The sequence below is a fragment of the Pelobates fuscus genome, chromosome 2 (genome assembly GCF_036172605.1).
Source record: "Pelobates fuscus isolate aPelFus1 chromosome 2, aPelFus1.pri, whole genome shotgun sequence".
NCBI classification, from domain to species: Eukaryota; Metazoa; Chordata; class Amphibia; order Anura; family Pelobatidae; genus Pelobates; species Pelobates fuscus.
The window spans coordinates 34976242-34991902 of NC_086318.1; the positions used below are offsets into that span (position 1 = coordinate 34976242).

Below are 15661 nucleotides of genomic sequence, written 5' to 3' on the forward strand. Positions count from 1 at the left end.
TTAGAATGTCATCAGCAAACATAGATAGTTTGAAGTGTGAGCTCCTTATGGGTATCCCTGAGACAAGTGGGTCAGTACGGATTTTGAGTGCCAGAGGTTCTAACGCTAGGATGAAAAGGAGAGGGGACAGTGGACAACCCTGCCTTGTGCCATTTGACAGCCCAAACGGTCGTGAAGTGAACCCAGAGTTAGACACTTGAGCTTGCGGTTCGTTATATAATGCCATAATGCCTCTAGTCATTTCTTGCGGGAAGCCATATTTGAGGCATTTTCTTTTTTAAACATTAAGTGTATTCAATAAAAAAAACATTTGAAAAGAAACAGTGCACACAAAAAAATACAGTTTTAAATGTTGAGTCATCTATCTCAACAAACAAATATGAATCCCGGGTTATTATAAGTAGTCTTGTAAAATGTAAAACTGTATTTTTCTGTGTGTGCTGATCTTTGACCTGTATTTTGTATACATTTTGGTCTTAACGGCAGCAACAATGCTGAGAAATGCATGTTTGGAGTCCAGACCAGATTTCTTTTGACTTGAGCGCCTGGCCCCTCTACCTCCACTGCCCCTTTGGAGATGACCACAGGGACATATAAATTAGAGGAAGTTTTAGATAACAATACATTTATACAATTTGTTATAGAGCAGATTCATCACAATGCATTGTTAATGTATACTTAAAAGCACAGTCATTTTAGTTATTTAGTTATGTCACTTTATTTTTTTGAATTGTTTTGCTTACATTTTGAGTAATATGCATTAACAATGGACTGACAATTGATTTAATTTAATACGCTTTAATTCAATTTATACTAAGTTAGCACTGTCTATATTTTAATAGTTGTTTGTCTCCAATGTTAAAATTAGTGTAGGACCCACTGATATTGGGGTGCTGTGTGGTAGTGGTGGGCTTTACACCATATGTCCTTTTGGTGGAACTGAATCCCCACATGTGTTTACTGAAATAGGTGATTTTAAGTCAACCTTGTGAAATGTAAAACTGTGTTTTTGTCTGTGCACTGTTCCTTAATCTGTATTTTGAATAACATGTAGTATATGACCACAAGAAGTGGAATATGAGATAAGAGACGGGGGTTGGTTTGGCATGGTGACAGACACCCATTCAAATATAAATAGAGAAAGAGAAATGTATTTACAGTTAGTGTGAAAAACATATACTGCAGGGGTGAAGGTCCTATCCTGCACACGAATCTGGACGAAGTACTAGGAGGCTGCCTTAAACAGAAGAGAATTGCACTGCTACAGGCCTGCCCAAAGAGGTATCTGGTTGGTATTTATTTTCTATTAAAATTACTTGACGTTAAAATGCAATATAAAATCTCATGCTTGTAATTAATTTCTATGAATATACTTGTTCAGTTGGATCCCACTATTTCCTGGGGATGATAAGGAAAAAGCATTAAAGGACCACTATAGTGCCAGGAAAAAAAAGTGCCCTGAAGGTGCCCCTACCCTCAAGGTCCCACTCCCATGGCGCTGAAGGGGTAGGAAGGGGTTAATCACTTACCTCTTTTCCAGCGCCGGGCTCCCTCGGCGCTGGAGACTCTCCTCCCTCTTCATCCGGCAAGAGCCGCGCGCGCATTCAGACAGTCCATAGGAAAGCATTCTCAATGCTTTCCTATGGACGCTGGCGTCTTCTCAATGTGAAAATCACAGTGAGAAGCGCAGAAGCGCCTCTAGTGGCGGTCAATGAGACAGCCACTAGAGGCTGGATTAACCCTAAAGTAAATATAGCAGTTTCTCTAAAACTGCTATTTTAGAGCAAAATAGGGTTAATCCTAGATGGACCTGGCACCCAGACCACTTCTGAAGTGGTCTGGGTGCCTTTAGTGGTCCTTTAATTGTGACTGTTTTGCAATCAATTTACCCTGCAAGGTGCCTCTTTTATAGTAATTATGATTTAATGCAAAAAGTTACGTTTAACGATCTAATGAATTCCATGTTCATATTGTAGTAATCCCAAATGATTATATAGAATGTAAGTAAGCTCAACATCAGACCTCCAGTATTTGGTGTTACCGAGTAGAACCTTTTCATACCTTTCCCATTCTCCAGGAAACAAGCATCTTGGTACATATAAAGAACATCTTAAAGTAAATGCAATTTTAATCTATGAGAGAGTAGAACACATGAGAAAACATTTTTTTATGGGTATCAAGTCTGATTGGTTGAAAATGGTTCATACTTAACGTCAAGAGTCCAATATTGATGCTGCTTAAAATGTCGACTTTGACAATTGATTTCACATTGAGAGTGTTGAATTAGTGTTTAGGATGTAGGGTTACAGAAATTACAGAGATTCTACATATAACTGAGATTATGAGTAAAGAAACATTGTTTAGACACAATTTTGACACAATCAACATTTTACTAAAAATGTACTTGAATGTATGGCGCTCAGTATTAAATCATTACAACTGTAACCTACATTTTTTTTTTTCATAAACAAACAATACAGGAAAAAAATCCACAAAGTAGATTTGTTTGCATTACTTAGGACTCAAATATTTCAAGGACTGCATTGCTGTTAAAGGGATGCTGTAGTGCCAGGAATAAAAGCTGTATTCCTGGCACTACCGATCCCTTTGCCTCCTCCCTCCATCGCACGCCCTCCTACCGAGTAAATAAAGCTTTAAAAACCCGTAATTTACTTAACGTATCTTACTTACCTTATGCCTTATGTCCTGATACCTTATTTTATAAATCAATGCTTTCCTATGGGAAAAAATCTGATGATGGATGCAGAGCATGGGAACATCCAGTGTCAGATAACGAATCAAAAGTCCGTTACGATTCCGGAAGCGCCCCCAGTGGCTGCCTGGTAAACTGCCACTAAGGGCAGACTTAGAACTGCAATGTAAACTACGTGCAAAAGGGACACAGCACCCAGACTACTTCAAATAGCTGAAGTAGTCTGGGTGCCTACAGTGTCCCTTAAGTTTAATTATTAAAATGTTATTACACCCTTCATAACCACTTCTGCTTTTAGAACGAGTCTGCAAGGTGAAACATATATGCCCCTCTTTCCCTCCCTTGCTCATGCCTTTCCTCTCTAATCCTCCTCACCTCCCTGCATTGTGATTTATTTGTTAATTTGTTTTTAAATATTGCCCATCTCTGTACATCCTGCCCTCATCCACACCACACTCTCTCTTCCTCCTTTCCCTAGTCTATGTGATCGGTCTAATCAAATGCTTCTCTATGAGAAGCATTTGACTGAGGCATAGAAAAGTAAGAAGTGATGCATTGTGATGATAGACTGTGTGGAAATGCCCAATGTAAGTTTATTCTTATTGTAGAGCTAAAAAAAAAAAAAAAAAAAAAAAAAAAGGGCGGACCAATTAGTAGTGTCCAATAGTGCATTATAAATAAATAAATAAAAAGTAAACAAAAGTTTTAAAAATAAATATATATTAAAACAAATGTATATATTAAAACAAATGTTAAAACAAATGTTCGAGTAACTCTTTAATATGGGGAAAGTGTGATATGCAAGGAGATATTCAGGGCCGGACTGGGAATTAAAAGCAGCCCTGGAAAAAAATATTTACCAGCCCCATAATGCATCGCGCCAGCATAGTGTGCAGATACAGAGTTAGAAAAGAGAACTTAAAATTAAAAACTATTACTCCAACGTAAAGAAAAGCACTCATAGGCTTCAAAATAAACAAAAGTGCTGATTTATTTTAAGCAGACGTGCATGTAATTAATGTTTCGGTCCAACTACCTTGACATATTAAGGAAAGCTTGGTAATGGGACTGAAATAGTGAACGTATGTACGGCACAACTGTAAAAAATTGACGTTATCTTATTTATATTGAATTCCTGTGGGTGCGCGCTTCACTTTAAATATGTTATTGTAAATATAAAAGGCATATATATATGTATATATGTGTATATATGTTTGTATATATATATATATATGTATATATATGTATGTATATATATATATATATATATATATATATATATATATATATATATATATATATATGTATATAACTAATACACACATTAATATACATGTCATATACCATTGGAGGATCCAGAGCCTGATCCCGGGAGGGGAAAATTTCCATGTACAATAACCAGTACTGCTCTGTGTAGTGGTTATGGTGCAAGGAGTGCCGGGACCCCTTCACAGAGTAAGAAGTCAAACCGTTTAAAACCCCTTAAGGACACATGACATGTGTGACATGTCATGATTCCATTTTATTCCAGAAGTTTGGTCCTTAAGGGGTTAAGAACAGTTTGACAACTTACCTGGGGTCTGCTGGGATATGGGGCTGTAGTAGGGTATAGGAGCAGTGGTGCAATGTGTGAGGGGTGCAGTGTGTGTGTGAAAGGTTCAGTGTATGTGTGTGTGTGGGGGGGGGTGTAGTGTGTGAATGCGTAGGGTGTGTGGGGAAATGTGTGTATGGGGGGGCTGTGAATGTGTGTGTGGGGGGCTGTGAATGTGTGGGGGGGGGCAATGTGTGCATGTGTATGGTGTGTGTGTGGGGGTAGTGTGTCTATGGGCCTAGAGTTCACTCTCAACACTGCGACCACCAGGGGAGAGCATCGTGGGGGGGGGAGGAGTCTCCCCTCTCCTTCCCAGTCTCTCTCTTCCCCCTCTGCCTTTCTCCCCCTCCCCTTGTGTGTGTCTCTCCTTTCTGCCTCTGTTTCTCTCTTCCCCCTCCCCTTGTGTCCCCCTCCCCTTGTGTGTCTCTCTCCTTTCTCCCTGTCGCTCTCTTCCCCTCTGTCTCTGTCTCCCCCCCCTTTCCCTGTGTCTCTCTCTCCCCCACATCTCTCTTCCCCTCTGTCTCTTTCTCCTCCCTTTCCCTGTGTCTCTCTCCCCCACATCTCTCTTTCCCCCTCTCTCCCCCACATATCTCTTCCCCTCTGTCTCTCTCCCCTTCCCATGTGTCTCACTCTCTCCCCCCACACATCTCTTCCCATCTGTCTCTCTCCCCCACATATCTCTTCCCCTCTGTCTCTCTCCCCCCTTTCCATGTGTCTCTCTCTCTCCCCCACATATCTCTTCCCCTGTCTCTCTATTCTCCCCCCTCTGCCTCTTTCTCCCTCCTTTCCCTGTGGCACTCCCCCTCTGTCTCTCTATTCTCCCCCCTCTGTCTCTCTATTCTCCCTCCTTTCCCTGTGGCACTCTCCCCCCCCCTCTGTCTCTTTCTTGCACCCCCCCTCTGTCTCTTTCTTGCACCCCCTGTCTCTTTCTTGCACCCCCCCACCCATTCTCTCTCCCCCTCTGTCTCTTTCTTGCACCCTCCCCCTCTGTCTCTTTCTTGCACCCCCCCCATTCTCCCTCCCCTTCTGTCTCTTTCTTGCACACACCCCTCCCCCATCTGTCTCTTTCTTGCCCCCCCATTCTCCCTCCCCCTCTGTCTCTTTCTTGCACACACCCCTCCCCCCCCAATCTGTCTCTTTCTTGCCCCCCCCATTCTCCCTCCCCTTCTGTCTCTTTCTTGCACACACCCCTCCCCCATCTGTCTCTTTCTTGCCCCCCCATTCTCCCTCCCCCCTCTGTCTCTTTCTTGCACACACCCCTCCCCCCCCAATCTGTCTCTTTCTTGCCCCCCCCAATTCTCCCTCCCCTTCTGTCTCTTTCTTGCGCACCCCCCCCCCCCCAATCTGTCTCTTTCTTGCCCCCCCACCCCCCTACCTGAGAGGAGTCAGGGGGGGCAGCGCGTTCCACGATACAGCCTCGCCGGCCCGGCGGCACTTCTAATGCTGGGGGCTGAGCCTGAAGGAGGAGGGAGGAGCATGTCTCTGTACCATGCTCCCTCGCGGCACAGGAACCGCGAGGGAGCATGGTACAGAGACATGCTCCTCCCTCCTCCTTCAGGCTCAGCCCCCAGCATTAGGAGTGCCGCCGGACCGGCGAGGCTGCCACCCGGTCCGGCGGCTCCAGCGTGCAATGCGGCCGCCGGCCGACCGGCCGGCCGGCCCCCTCAGAGTATGTGCCACCGGACCGGCCACCCGGTGGCACATACATTGCCAGAGCAGCCCCCAGGTGCCGCGGCCCACCGGGAAATTTCCCGGTATCCCGGTGGGCCAGTCCGGCCCTGGAGATATTTATATATATTTAATAACAATCACTGAATTCAAACACACGTTCTGTATTTGTACAGAAAAGATATAAAAGGGATTTTATTATCTGTGGAATTCTTCTCAATTTTGCCATAACTATTCTATCACCAAACTATTGAGCAATTTAATCAGATTTTTGTTTGCTTTTTACATACAGGTACACACTGACAAAAAAAAGGTACAAGGCCAGATTAGGGACCTGTCCGTTTTATTACTAGAATTTTCAGACGTAGATGTTTTGACATATTGATTTCACTAGATCAAGCTTCTAACTGGTGGACATTTTTGGCCTGTGTTTTTCAGTGGTGAAAAAAAGGCCCTAACATTCAAATTATCCTCACCATGGCATGCCATTTGCAAACATACATTGCTGCGCGTAGATATTCTGAATCTCAGGCTATTTCAAACAGCATATTTTATAAATATTTTCATATAGCTATTTGATCACCAATTTCCATTAACATTAGCAGTATTTGGAATTTGTACTATAAATTCCAAAAGCCTGACATCTTTTCTTGCTAAAATCTTCAATATGTATTCAGCTATAGCCTCTCTGCACATTAAAAGCCCTTTGTCAAGTTACAGGGTCAAGTTCGAGATACGTCCTTACGTTCACTAGCATGTGGCCCAGTGACAATAATAGAGTGTTGTAAATTTAAAGTGAATTTCCAATTTAAGGCCAAAATAGAAGAACTGGAAAAATGTTCCAAGTCAGTTATGTTTGCCTTAAATTTAAAACTGCCTTTGAATTCCCAACATTTTTATATCTAATTTTCATTGAATATTTGACATAATAAGTTAAATCTATCATTTTTTTTCATCTGTTGCTTCTTTGCACCCTGACTATAACACAACAGATTTTTTAATATATGAGTGGGGGCACATAGTAGAAAGGCAGTGAGTGGGGGAACAGTGTAAAAAAAGCAGTGAGGGGGGAAGGCAGGAGCAGTGAGAGGGGGCACCGAGAAGCAGTAAGTGGGGGAAATCAGGGCATGGGCATAGAGAGTGGGGGCATAGAGAAGAGAAGAAGTGAGTGGGGGAAGGAAGGGCAGGGGCAGAGAGTGGGGGCACAGAGAAGAGAAGAAGTGAGTGGGGAAGGCAGGGCAGGGGCAGAGAGTGGGGGCATAGAGAAGAGAAGAAGTGAGTGAGGGAAGGCAGGGCAGGAGCAGAGAGTGGGGGCATAGAGAAGAGAAGAAGTGAGTGGGGGAAGGCAGGGCAGGGGCAGAGAGTGGGGACACAGAGAAGAGAAGAAGTGAGTGGGGGAAGGCAGGGCAGGGGCAGAGAGTGGGGACACAGAGAAGAGAAGAAGTAAGAGGGAAGGCAGGGCAGGGCCAGAGAGTGGGGGCATAGAGAAGAGAAGTGAGTGGGGGAAGGCAGGAGTAGTGAGTGGGGGCACCGAGAAGCAGTAAGTGGGGGAAATCAGGGTAGGGGCATAGAGAGTGGGGGCATAGAGAAGAGAAGAAGTGAGTGGGGGAAGGAAGGGCAGGGGCAGAGAGTGGGGGCACAGAGAAGAGAAGAAGTGAGTGGGGAAGGCAGGGCAGGGGCAGAGAGTGGGGGCATAGAGAAGAGAAGAAGTGAGTGAGGGAAGGCAGGGCAGGAGCAGAGAGTGGGGGCATAGAGAAGAGAAGAAGTGAGTGGGAGAAGGCAGGGCAGGGGCAGAGAGTGGGGGCACATAGAAGAGAAGAAGTAAGAGGGAAGGCAGGGCAGGGCCAGAGAGTGGGGGCATAGAGAAGAGAAGTGAGTGGGGGAAGGCAGGGCAGGAGCAGAGAGTGGGGGCATAGAGAAGAGAAGAAGTGAGTGGGAGAAGGCAGGGCAGGGGCAGAGAGTGGGGGCACAGAGAAGAGAAGAAGTAAGAGGGAAGGCAGGGCAGGGCCAGAGAGTGGGGGCATAGAGAAGAGAAGTGAGTGGGGGAAGGCAGGGCAGGGGCAGAGAGAAGAGAAAAGGTGAGTGGGGAAGGCAGGGCCAGAGAGCAGGGGCACAGAGAAGAGAAGAAGTGAGTGGGGGAAGGCAGGGCAGGGGCAGAGAGTGGGGGCATAGAGAAGAGAAGAAGTGAGTGGGGGAAGGCAGGGCAGGGGCAGAGAGTGGGGACATAGAGACGAGAAGAAGTGAGTGGGGGAAGGCAGGGCAGGGCCAGAGAGTGGGGGCATAGAGAAGAAAAGAAGTGAGTGGGGGAAGGCAGGGCAGGGGCAGAGAGGAGAGAAACATTGAGTGGGAAGGCAGGGCAGGGGAAGAGAGTGGGGGCACAGAGAAGAGAAGAAGTGAGTGGGGAAGGCAGGGCAGGGGCAGAGAGTGGGGGCACAGAGAAGAGAAGAAGTGAGTGGGGAAGGTAGGGCTGGGCCAGAGAGTGGGGGCATAGAGAAGAGAAGAAGTGAGTGGGGGAAGGCAGGACAGGGGCAGAGAGGAGAGAAAAAGTGAGTGGGGAAGGCAGGGCAGGGCCAGAGAGTGGGGGCACAGAGAAGATAAGCAGTAAGTGGGGGCACAGAGAAGATAAGCAGTAAGTGGGGGAAATCAGGGCAGGGGCATTGAGTGGGATTTTTTTTCTAAAAACTATCCCAGCTGCAGCTATTCACCCAGAAGGAGAGGGTCAGGGACTGGATACACTTACCTTCAACTCAGCTTAGTGCTGGCTGAGGCTGATGGGAGTGGGAATGAGCAGCAGCTCATTCCTGACTCTCCTCCCCATGCTGCTACCTGCTGCTGCCTCCTTCCTCCCGCGGTGCTCTCTTCTGAATCTGGGAGGAAGTGATTGGCTGTCACTTCCTCCCAGCCAGCTAACACTACAGGGGCCGGGTCGGCTCTTAAAGGGCCATGGCACGCCACCGGGTCCCTGTTCAGTGATACCCATCGGGTGGCCCTAAATGCATGAGCCACCTGATAGGCCCCTCCAAATTATTGTGGGCAGTGTGGGCCCACAGGGCAGCTGCTTTGGGCACCCCAGGAGTAACTGGGCCCGGGGCAGCTTCCCCTTTTGCCCTGTGTTAAAGACGGCCCTGTGACACACACAGGCACATGGATACACATACCACCACACACAGATACATACTGACACACATGCAGATACACAGATACAAACACTGTCACACATGCAGATGCACAGACACAGAGATACAAATACTGACACACATGCAGTCACACAGACACACATGCTGATACAGACACACAGATACACATACTGACACACAGGGCCATCAGAAATTTGGGGGCCTCTGACAAAGCTCAAGGTCTGGACCCCCTGGGGCCACTGTCCATCGGGTAGACTTAATTGCATGGGCCACCCAATGGAGCCACTCAACGTGCGGTTCCCAGCCCATGTTCCCAGCCCAGCCCAGCCCATGCTCCTCTGCCATTAATAGATTTTTTTACCCCCTGGAGTACTGGATTGTACCCCTGGGGGTACGCATACAACAGGTTTGTCTCTGTGAATAAGTGGTATATGACTGTTGGAAACTACTCTGCTGTGATGGCTGGACTTCCCCCCCTAGTATCTTTGTGAATGTGGAGCAGAGAGGAAATAAGATTAAAATCCAAGCTGATTCTCTTACATATCATTTTACTTGTCTTGGCACCGTTGAAGAAACACCTTTTGAAACAATCCAGACCCTTTTGTCCAATACTGAGCATAGAATTGCATTCAATATAAAATCTTTCTATATGTGTTTTCAGGTACAGAATTTGCCAAATATATTATACCAATGGACCCAATCACAATCTTACTTTCCGTCATCTGTATATCTTTCCTATATTTTTCCTATGGTCGGAGTAAAAGCAAGTATTGGAATTTCCCCCCTGGACCAAATGCCTTGCCAATAATAGGAAATATACACCATTTAGATTTGAAGAAGCCGAACAAAACATTGCTCCAGGTACTGTTCACTTATAAGAAACATATTAAATTAGACATTCTTGGAATCTTTTTTGATTAGTGTTGGATTACAATGAGTAGAAGATGGGCAAAATAGACAGAAATAAGACAGATTTCATTTCATTTTCATGCCTGTGTCTAAATACATTCTAACAGTACCAAGAATATATGCTTTTATTTCTTTAGATGTGAATGGGGAGGGGGCTGTTTCTGAGACCTGTTATAAACCAGTAACTTTGTAAAGAACAACATTATTAGGTCAAATATTAGTCATGTTTTTTTTTTTTTTTTAACGTGAAGGTACTTTCTGCACCATAGACTTTGAAACAGAGAAAAGGATTCCTATTATTATCTGATTTTAACCAGCCAACTGTATGTTTTGCGATTGGATTTTGTGGCTGTCCCTACTAAATGCACCAAGCAGAAGTGATAATAAGTAGTGATGTCGCGAACATGAAATTTGCCGTTCGTGAACGGCGAATGCGAACTTCCGCAAATGTTCGCGAACAGGCGAACCCGGCAAACCGCCAAAGACTTCAATAGGCAGGCGAATTTTAAAACCCACAGGGACTCTTTCTGGCCACAATAGTGATGGGCCCCCACACACCTGAGCAGTGGGCGGGGGCCCTAAACAAGAATAAGGGGGGGGGACCTAATGTCCTCCCACACGGCCCCCACCCCTGAGCGGTGGGTGGGGGCCCTAAATACCAATAGGGGGGGCCTATTGTCCTCCCCCTGGCCCCCACCAGTGAGCGGCGGGTGGGGACCCTAAATTCCAATAGGGGGGACCTATTGTCCTCCCCCCCAGCCCCCACCCCTGAGCGGTGGATTAAGTAACCAATCAGAGAGTTATGAGTCAAATTACACAGCGTGGGAAAATTCCACAGAACTTTCCCACGCTGTGTAAAATGACACAGAGCACTCTGATTGGGTGGCTTGAAATCCACCCAATCAGAGTGCTCTGTGTCATTTTACACAGCGTGGGAAAGTTCTTTGGAATTTTCCCACGCTGTGTAAAATGACACAGAGCTCTCTGATTGGCTTAAACCAACCAATCAGAGTGTTCTAAGCCTAATTGCAGGGCGTGGCCTAATTGCATAAGCCTTGACCCGCCCTGCGGAGCTCAGTACGCGGCGTGCCCTCGAAGGGTGAAGAAGGATTAATTTTTTTGCGCTCAGGGGTGGGGGCTGGGGGGGGGAGGACAATAGATCCCCCCTATTGGTATTTAGGGCCTCCACCCGCCGCTCAGGGGTGGGGGCCGGGGGGAGGTCAATAGGTCCCCTCTCTATTGGTATTTAGGGCCCCCACCTGCCGCTCATGGGTGGGAGCCGGGGGGAGGACATTAGGTCCCTCCCTATTGGTATTTAGGGCCCCAACCCGCCGCTCAGGGGTGGGGGCCGGGGGGAGGACAATAGGTCCCCCCTATTGGTATTTAGGGCCCCCACCCGCTGCTCAGGGTTGGGGGCCGGGGGGAGGACAATAGGTACCCCATTGGTATTTAGGGCCCCCAGCCGCCGCTCAGGGGTGGGGGCCGGTGGGAGGATGATAGGTCCCCCCTATTGGTATTTAGGGCCCCCACCCGCCGCTCAGGGGTGGGGGCCGGGGGAGGACAATAGGTCCCCCCCATTGGTATTTAGGGCCCCCACCCACTGCTCAGGGGTGGGGGCCAGGGGGGAGGACAATAATTCCTCCCCCGTTTTTTTACTTTAGGGCCATAGGCTGCTCACTGTTTAATAGACATGCCCCTACTCGCGGTATTGCGAGTAGGGGCACAATTTACTAATACTAAGTCATTTTTACTTAGTATTAGTAAATGTGGCTGAAAGACCACAAAAAAAAAAGGGGACGGACCGAGCATCGCATATGTTCGCCGTCCGTGGCGAACGCGAACATGATATGTTCGCCAGGAACTATTCGCCAGCGAACCGTTCGGGACATCACTAATAATAAGATGTAGTAAGCGTTACCAGGAGGTCAGTCTCCATTCTTCTACATGGCTGAAGATGTCCATTCATGATACCATTGACTTCAGATCATATTGCTCCTATTAATAGCTGCCAACTGGTAATGCCTTTTTTCTGAATCTCTGTGCAATAGTTTTACACATTACACATAGATGTTTAATGCCAAATTACAATAGTCCTAACATATATTTTTTTAAATAGGCACTTATGCATACATGCAGAGAATGTAGAATATGAATAACATTTCATTAAAAAAGAAATAATGGTCAATAAAGAGCCTCAAAGTCATGTATTGTCTGAAGGAATATGGCAATATTCAAGAGGATAATCAAAATGGTGTCCTAAATATTTTAGGAAGGGTCAACATGTAATTTAAGTTATTTGACATAGCAACTTAAAGGGGAAAAACAGAAACTTTCCTCGTGAAATAGCTAAACTATGCGTTCTATTTATGGCTTGGTTGATATTCAGTTTTCTGGGGTCTAATATGGTTTCCCTCTTATATATTGAGAATAGTGCATTGTTGACTCAATTACAAATACTGTTATGGCATGTGTACAATCCAATATGTCATGTATCTAAAAAAATCCCTATCCATAAAAAATAATCACTTATTATTATTATTTTTTTTGCACTTTGCAGCTCTCTGAGAAATACGGCTCAGTATTCAGCATTCAGATAGGATCCGATAAGAGAGTTGTGCTCTGCGGATATGAAACAGTGAAAGATGCTCTTGTTAACCACGCAGATGAGTTTGCTGGAAGACCCAGAATGGTGCTGTTTGATGAGATATTTTTGGGACATGGTAACTGAAATGAAATATATCTATAATAACTTTTATGGGGGGATACAAGATTAGCTACATTAGCTATGCTCAATTGTCTACTGTTCCCCATCTTGGAAGAGTTTACCAGCCTTAGCCACTCCTCCAGTGCTTGTGACTTTATACACTTTATGTAAAGAGAAATCAAAACGTTGTTTATTGCAGTGTGTTTTAATTTAGAATTACATATCACGTGCTCTGTTAATACCCTGCTAGAGCCTGCACCAAAGGCTCTTTGCAAGAGCAAGGGATACTCTAAGATCCAAAACAACTTTCACTTAAAGAAGCAGTTTGGGTGTATAGATCATGCCTCTGCAGTCTCACTTCTCAATTCTCTGCCATTTAGGAATGTAATTACTTTTATTTCTGTTTACGCTTTCCTTGCCACACTTCACTGCAGTTGACTTACACAAGTGATCTGACAGCACAATGTGTTTACTTTGGAAATTTTAGATTTTGCTCTGTTAAGATTTAGAACCAAGGACTAGTCATAGAGGTAGACTGGCAGAGGTGTGCCCTTTTCAGACGTTTTATAGCCCGGTACAGGAGAGAGCCTTGGCACATCGCTTGAATAGAGACGGAGATAATCCAATCCCATTGCAGCAGCGTTCTGATCTCCTTGTGAATATTGGAATTCTGGAGGGTGGAAGCTTCAGGATAGCTTGGATCAAGTCGATGGTGAAACCCAGGAATTGGATCTCTTGTACTGGAAAGAGTTCCGATTTCTCTGCATTGATGACTAAGCCCACTTTCTACAACAGGTCCATCTGTCGGTGTAGAGTGACACTGTCAACAGGAGCCAACAGGACGATGTCATCCAGGTATACTATGGAACAAATGTCTTGTTCCTGAATGAAAGCCATAACCTCCTTTAGGAGCATCGTTGGGGGTTCTAAGCACAATGGGGCTGAGCTGAGGCCAAACGAGAGACAGATGAAATGCCAGAAGTTGTGACCCCACAGGAACTGGAGATAATGCCTGTGAGACTTATTTATTTATTTATTTATTATTGCCATTTATATAGCGCCAACAGATTCCGTAGCGCTTTACAATATTATGAGAGGGGGATTTAACTATAAATAAGACAATTACAAATAAACTTACAGGAACAATAGGTTGAAGAGGACCCTGCTCAAACGAGCTTACATTCTATAGGAGGTGGGGTGTAAAACACATTAGGACAGGAATTTACACTCAAATAAGGTGGGCTGCCCTTTAGGAGAGGGCAAGAGACAGGTATGTGAGGTAAGGGTTAGTCTTGGAGGCCATAAGCTTTCCTAAAGAGATGGGTTTTAAGGCACTTCTTAAAAGATGCAAGACTAGGGGAGAGTCTGATGGCGGTAGGCAGGCTATTCCATAGGAAGGGAGCCGCCCGCGAGAAGTCCTGCAAGCGCGAGTTGGCCGTACGAGTGCGGACAACGGACAGGAGGTGGTCACGGGCAGAACGGAGAGACCGAGAAGGGACATACCTATGGTTCTGTGAGGAGATATAAGAGGGGTTAGAGTTGTTCAGTGCTTTATAGGTGTGAGTTAGTACCTTGAATTGACTCCTATAGCATACAGGAAGCCAATGTAAGGACTGGCAGAGGGGTGAGGTGTGAGAGAAACGACTAGAGAGGAAAATCAATCTAGCAGCAGCATTCATTACGGACTGTAAGGGTGCAGTACGGCTATTGGGAAGACCAATCAGGAGAGGGTTACAATAATCCATGCGGGAAATTACTAGAGCATGGACAAGCTCCTTGGTAGTATCTGGTGCAAGAAAGGGGCGGATGCGGGCTATGTTTTTAAGATGGAATCTACAGGATTTGGCAACATGCTGGATGTGAGGCTCAAAGGTGAGACCAGAGTCAAGTATGACGCCAAGACAGCGCGCTTGCACGGATGGACTAATGTTGGTACCACAAACTTGGAGGGAGAGCGAAAGATGAGGATCAGTATTAGGAGGAGGAAAGACAAGGAGCTCAGTTTTTGAGAGATTGTTTCAGAAAGTGGGAGGACATCCAGTCAGAGATGGAAGAAAGGCATGCAGTGACACGTTGCAGGACGGCAGGGGAGAGGTCCGGGGAGGAGAGATATAGCTGGGTGTCATCAGCGTACAGGTGGTAGTGAAATCCAAAAGAGGTAATAAGTTTGCCAAGAGAGGCAGTATAAAGAGAAAATAGAAGGGGACCAAGGACGGAGCCTTGGGGAACGCCAACCGAGACAGGGCAAGGGGAGGAGGTATCATTAGAAAAGGAGACACTGAATGAGCGTTGGGAGAGATAAGAGGAAAACCATGAGAGGACAGAGTCACAGAGACCAAGCGATTGAAGAGTTTGAAGAAGGAGAGCATGATCAACGGTGTCAAAGGCCGCTGAGAGGTCAAGAAGAATTAGTATGGAGTAGTGGCCTTTGGATTTAGCTGCGATTAGGTCGTTAGTAACTTTGATAAGGGCAGTCTCTGTAGAGTGGAGAGGGCGGAAGCCAGATTGAAGGGGGTCAAGGAGAGAGTTGGAATTGAGGAAATGAGACACACGGGTAAAGACAAGTCTTTCCAGAAGCTTTGAGGAAAAAGGGAGCAGGGATATGGGACGGTAGTTAGAGGGGGTGGATGGGTCGAGGGATGGTTTTTTTAGTATAGGTACTACAGTGGCATGTTTAAGGTCAGCAGGGACGATGCCAGAAGAGAGCGAGCAGTTGAAGATGTGTGTTAGAGAAGGCACAAGACAAGTGGAGAGAGATCTAATAAGGTGAGATGGGACAGGATCGAGCGGGCAAGTGGTGGGGCGAGAGGAGCAAAGAAGAGCAGCCACCTCTTGGTCAGTAGCTGGGGAGAATGTCTGAAGGGTAGGAAAGGCATGATCTATGTGTGATTGAGAAACAGAAAGGCAAGGAGGGGAGAATTCTTTCCTTAGCTGTTCAA

General features: G+C 46.0%; 1 protein-coding gene across 1 annotated transcript in view; it reads left to right on the plus strand.

Annotated features, from left to right (window-relative positions):
• The first annotated feature begins 1222 nt into the window (after nt 1-1222).
• LOC134586125 (uncharacterized) overlaps nt 1223-15661 on the plus strand; it is a 111267-nt gene continuing 96828 nt past the window's right edge. Inside the window, exons 1-4 of the mRNA XM_063441635.1 lie at nt 1223-1288; nt 6265-6281; nt 9769-9970; nt 12576-12738. Of these exons, the coding sequence (XP_063297705.1) occupies nt 9800-9970; nt 12576-12738 (334 nt within the window). The 5' untranslated portion in view covers nt 1223-1288; nt 6265-6281; nt 9769-9799. The remainder of the gene's footprint in view (nt 1289-6264; nt 6282-9768; nt 9971-12575; nt 12739-15661) is intronic.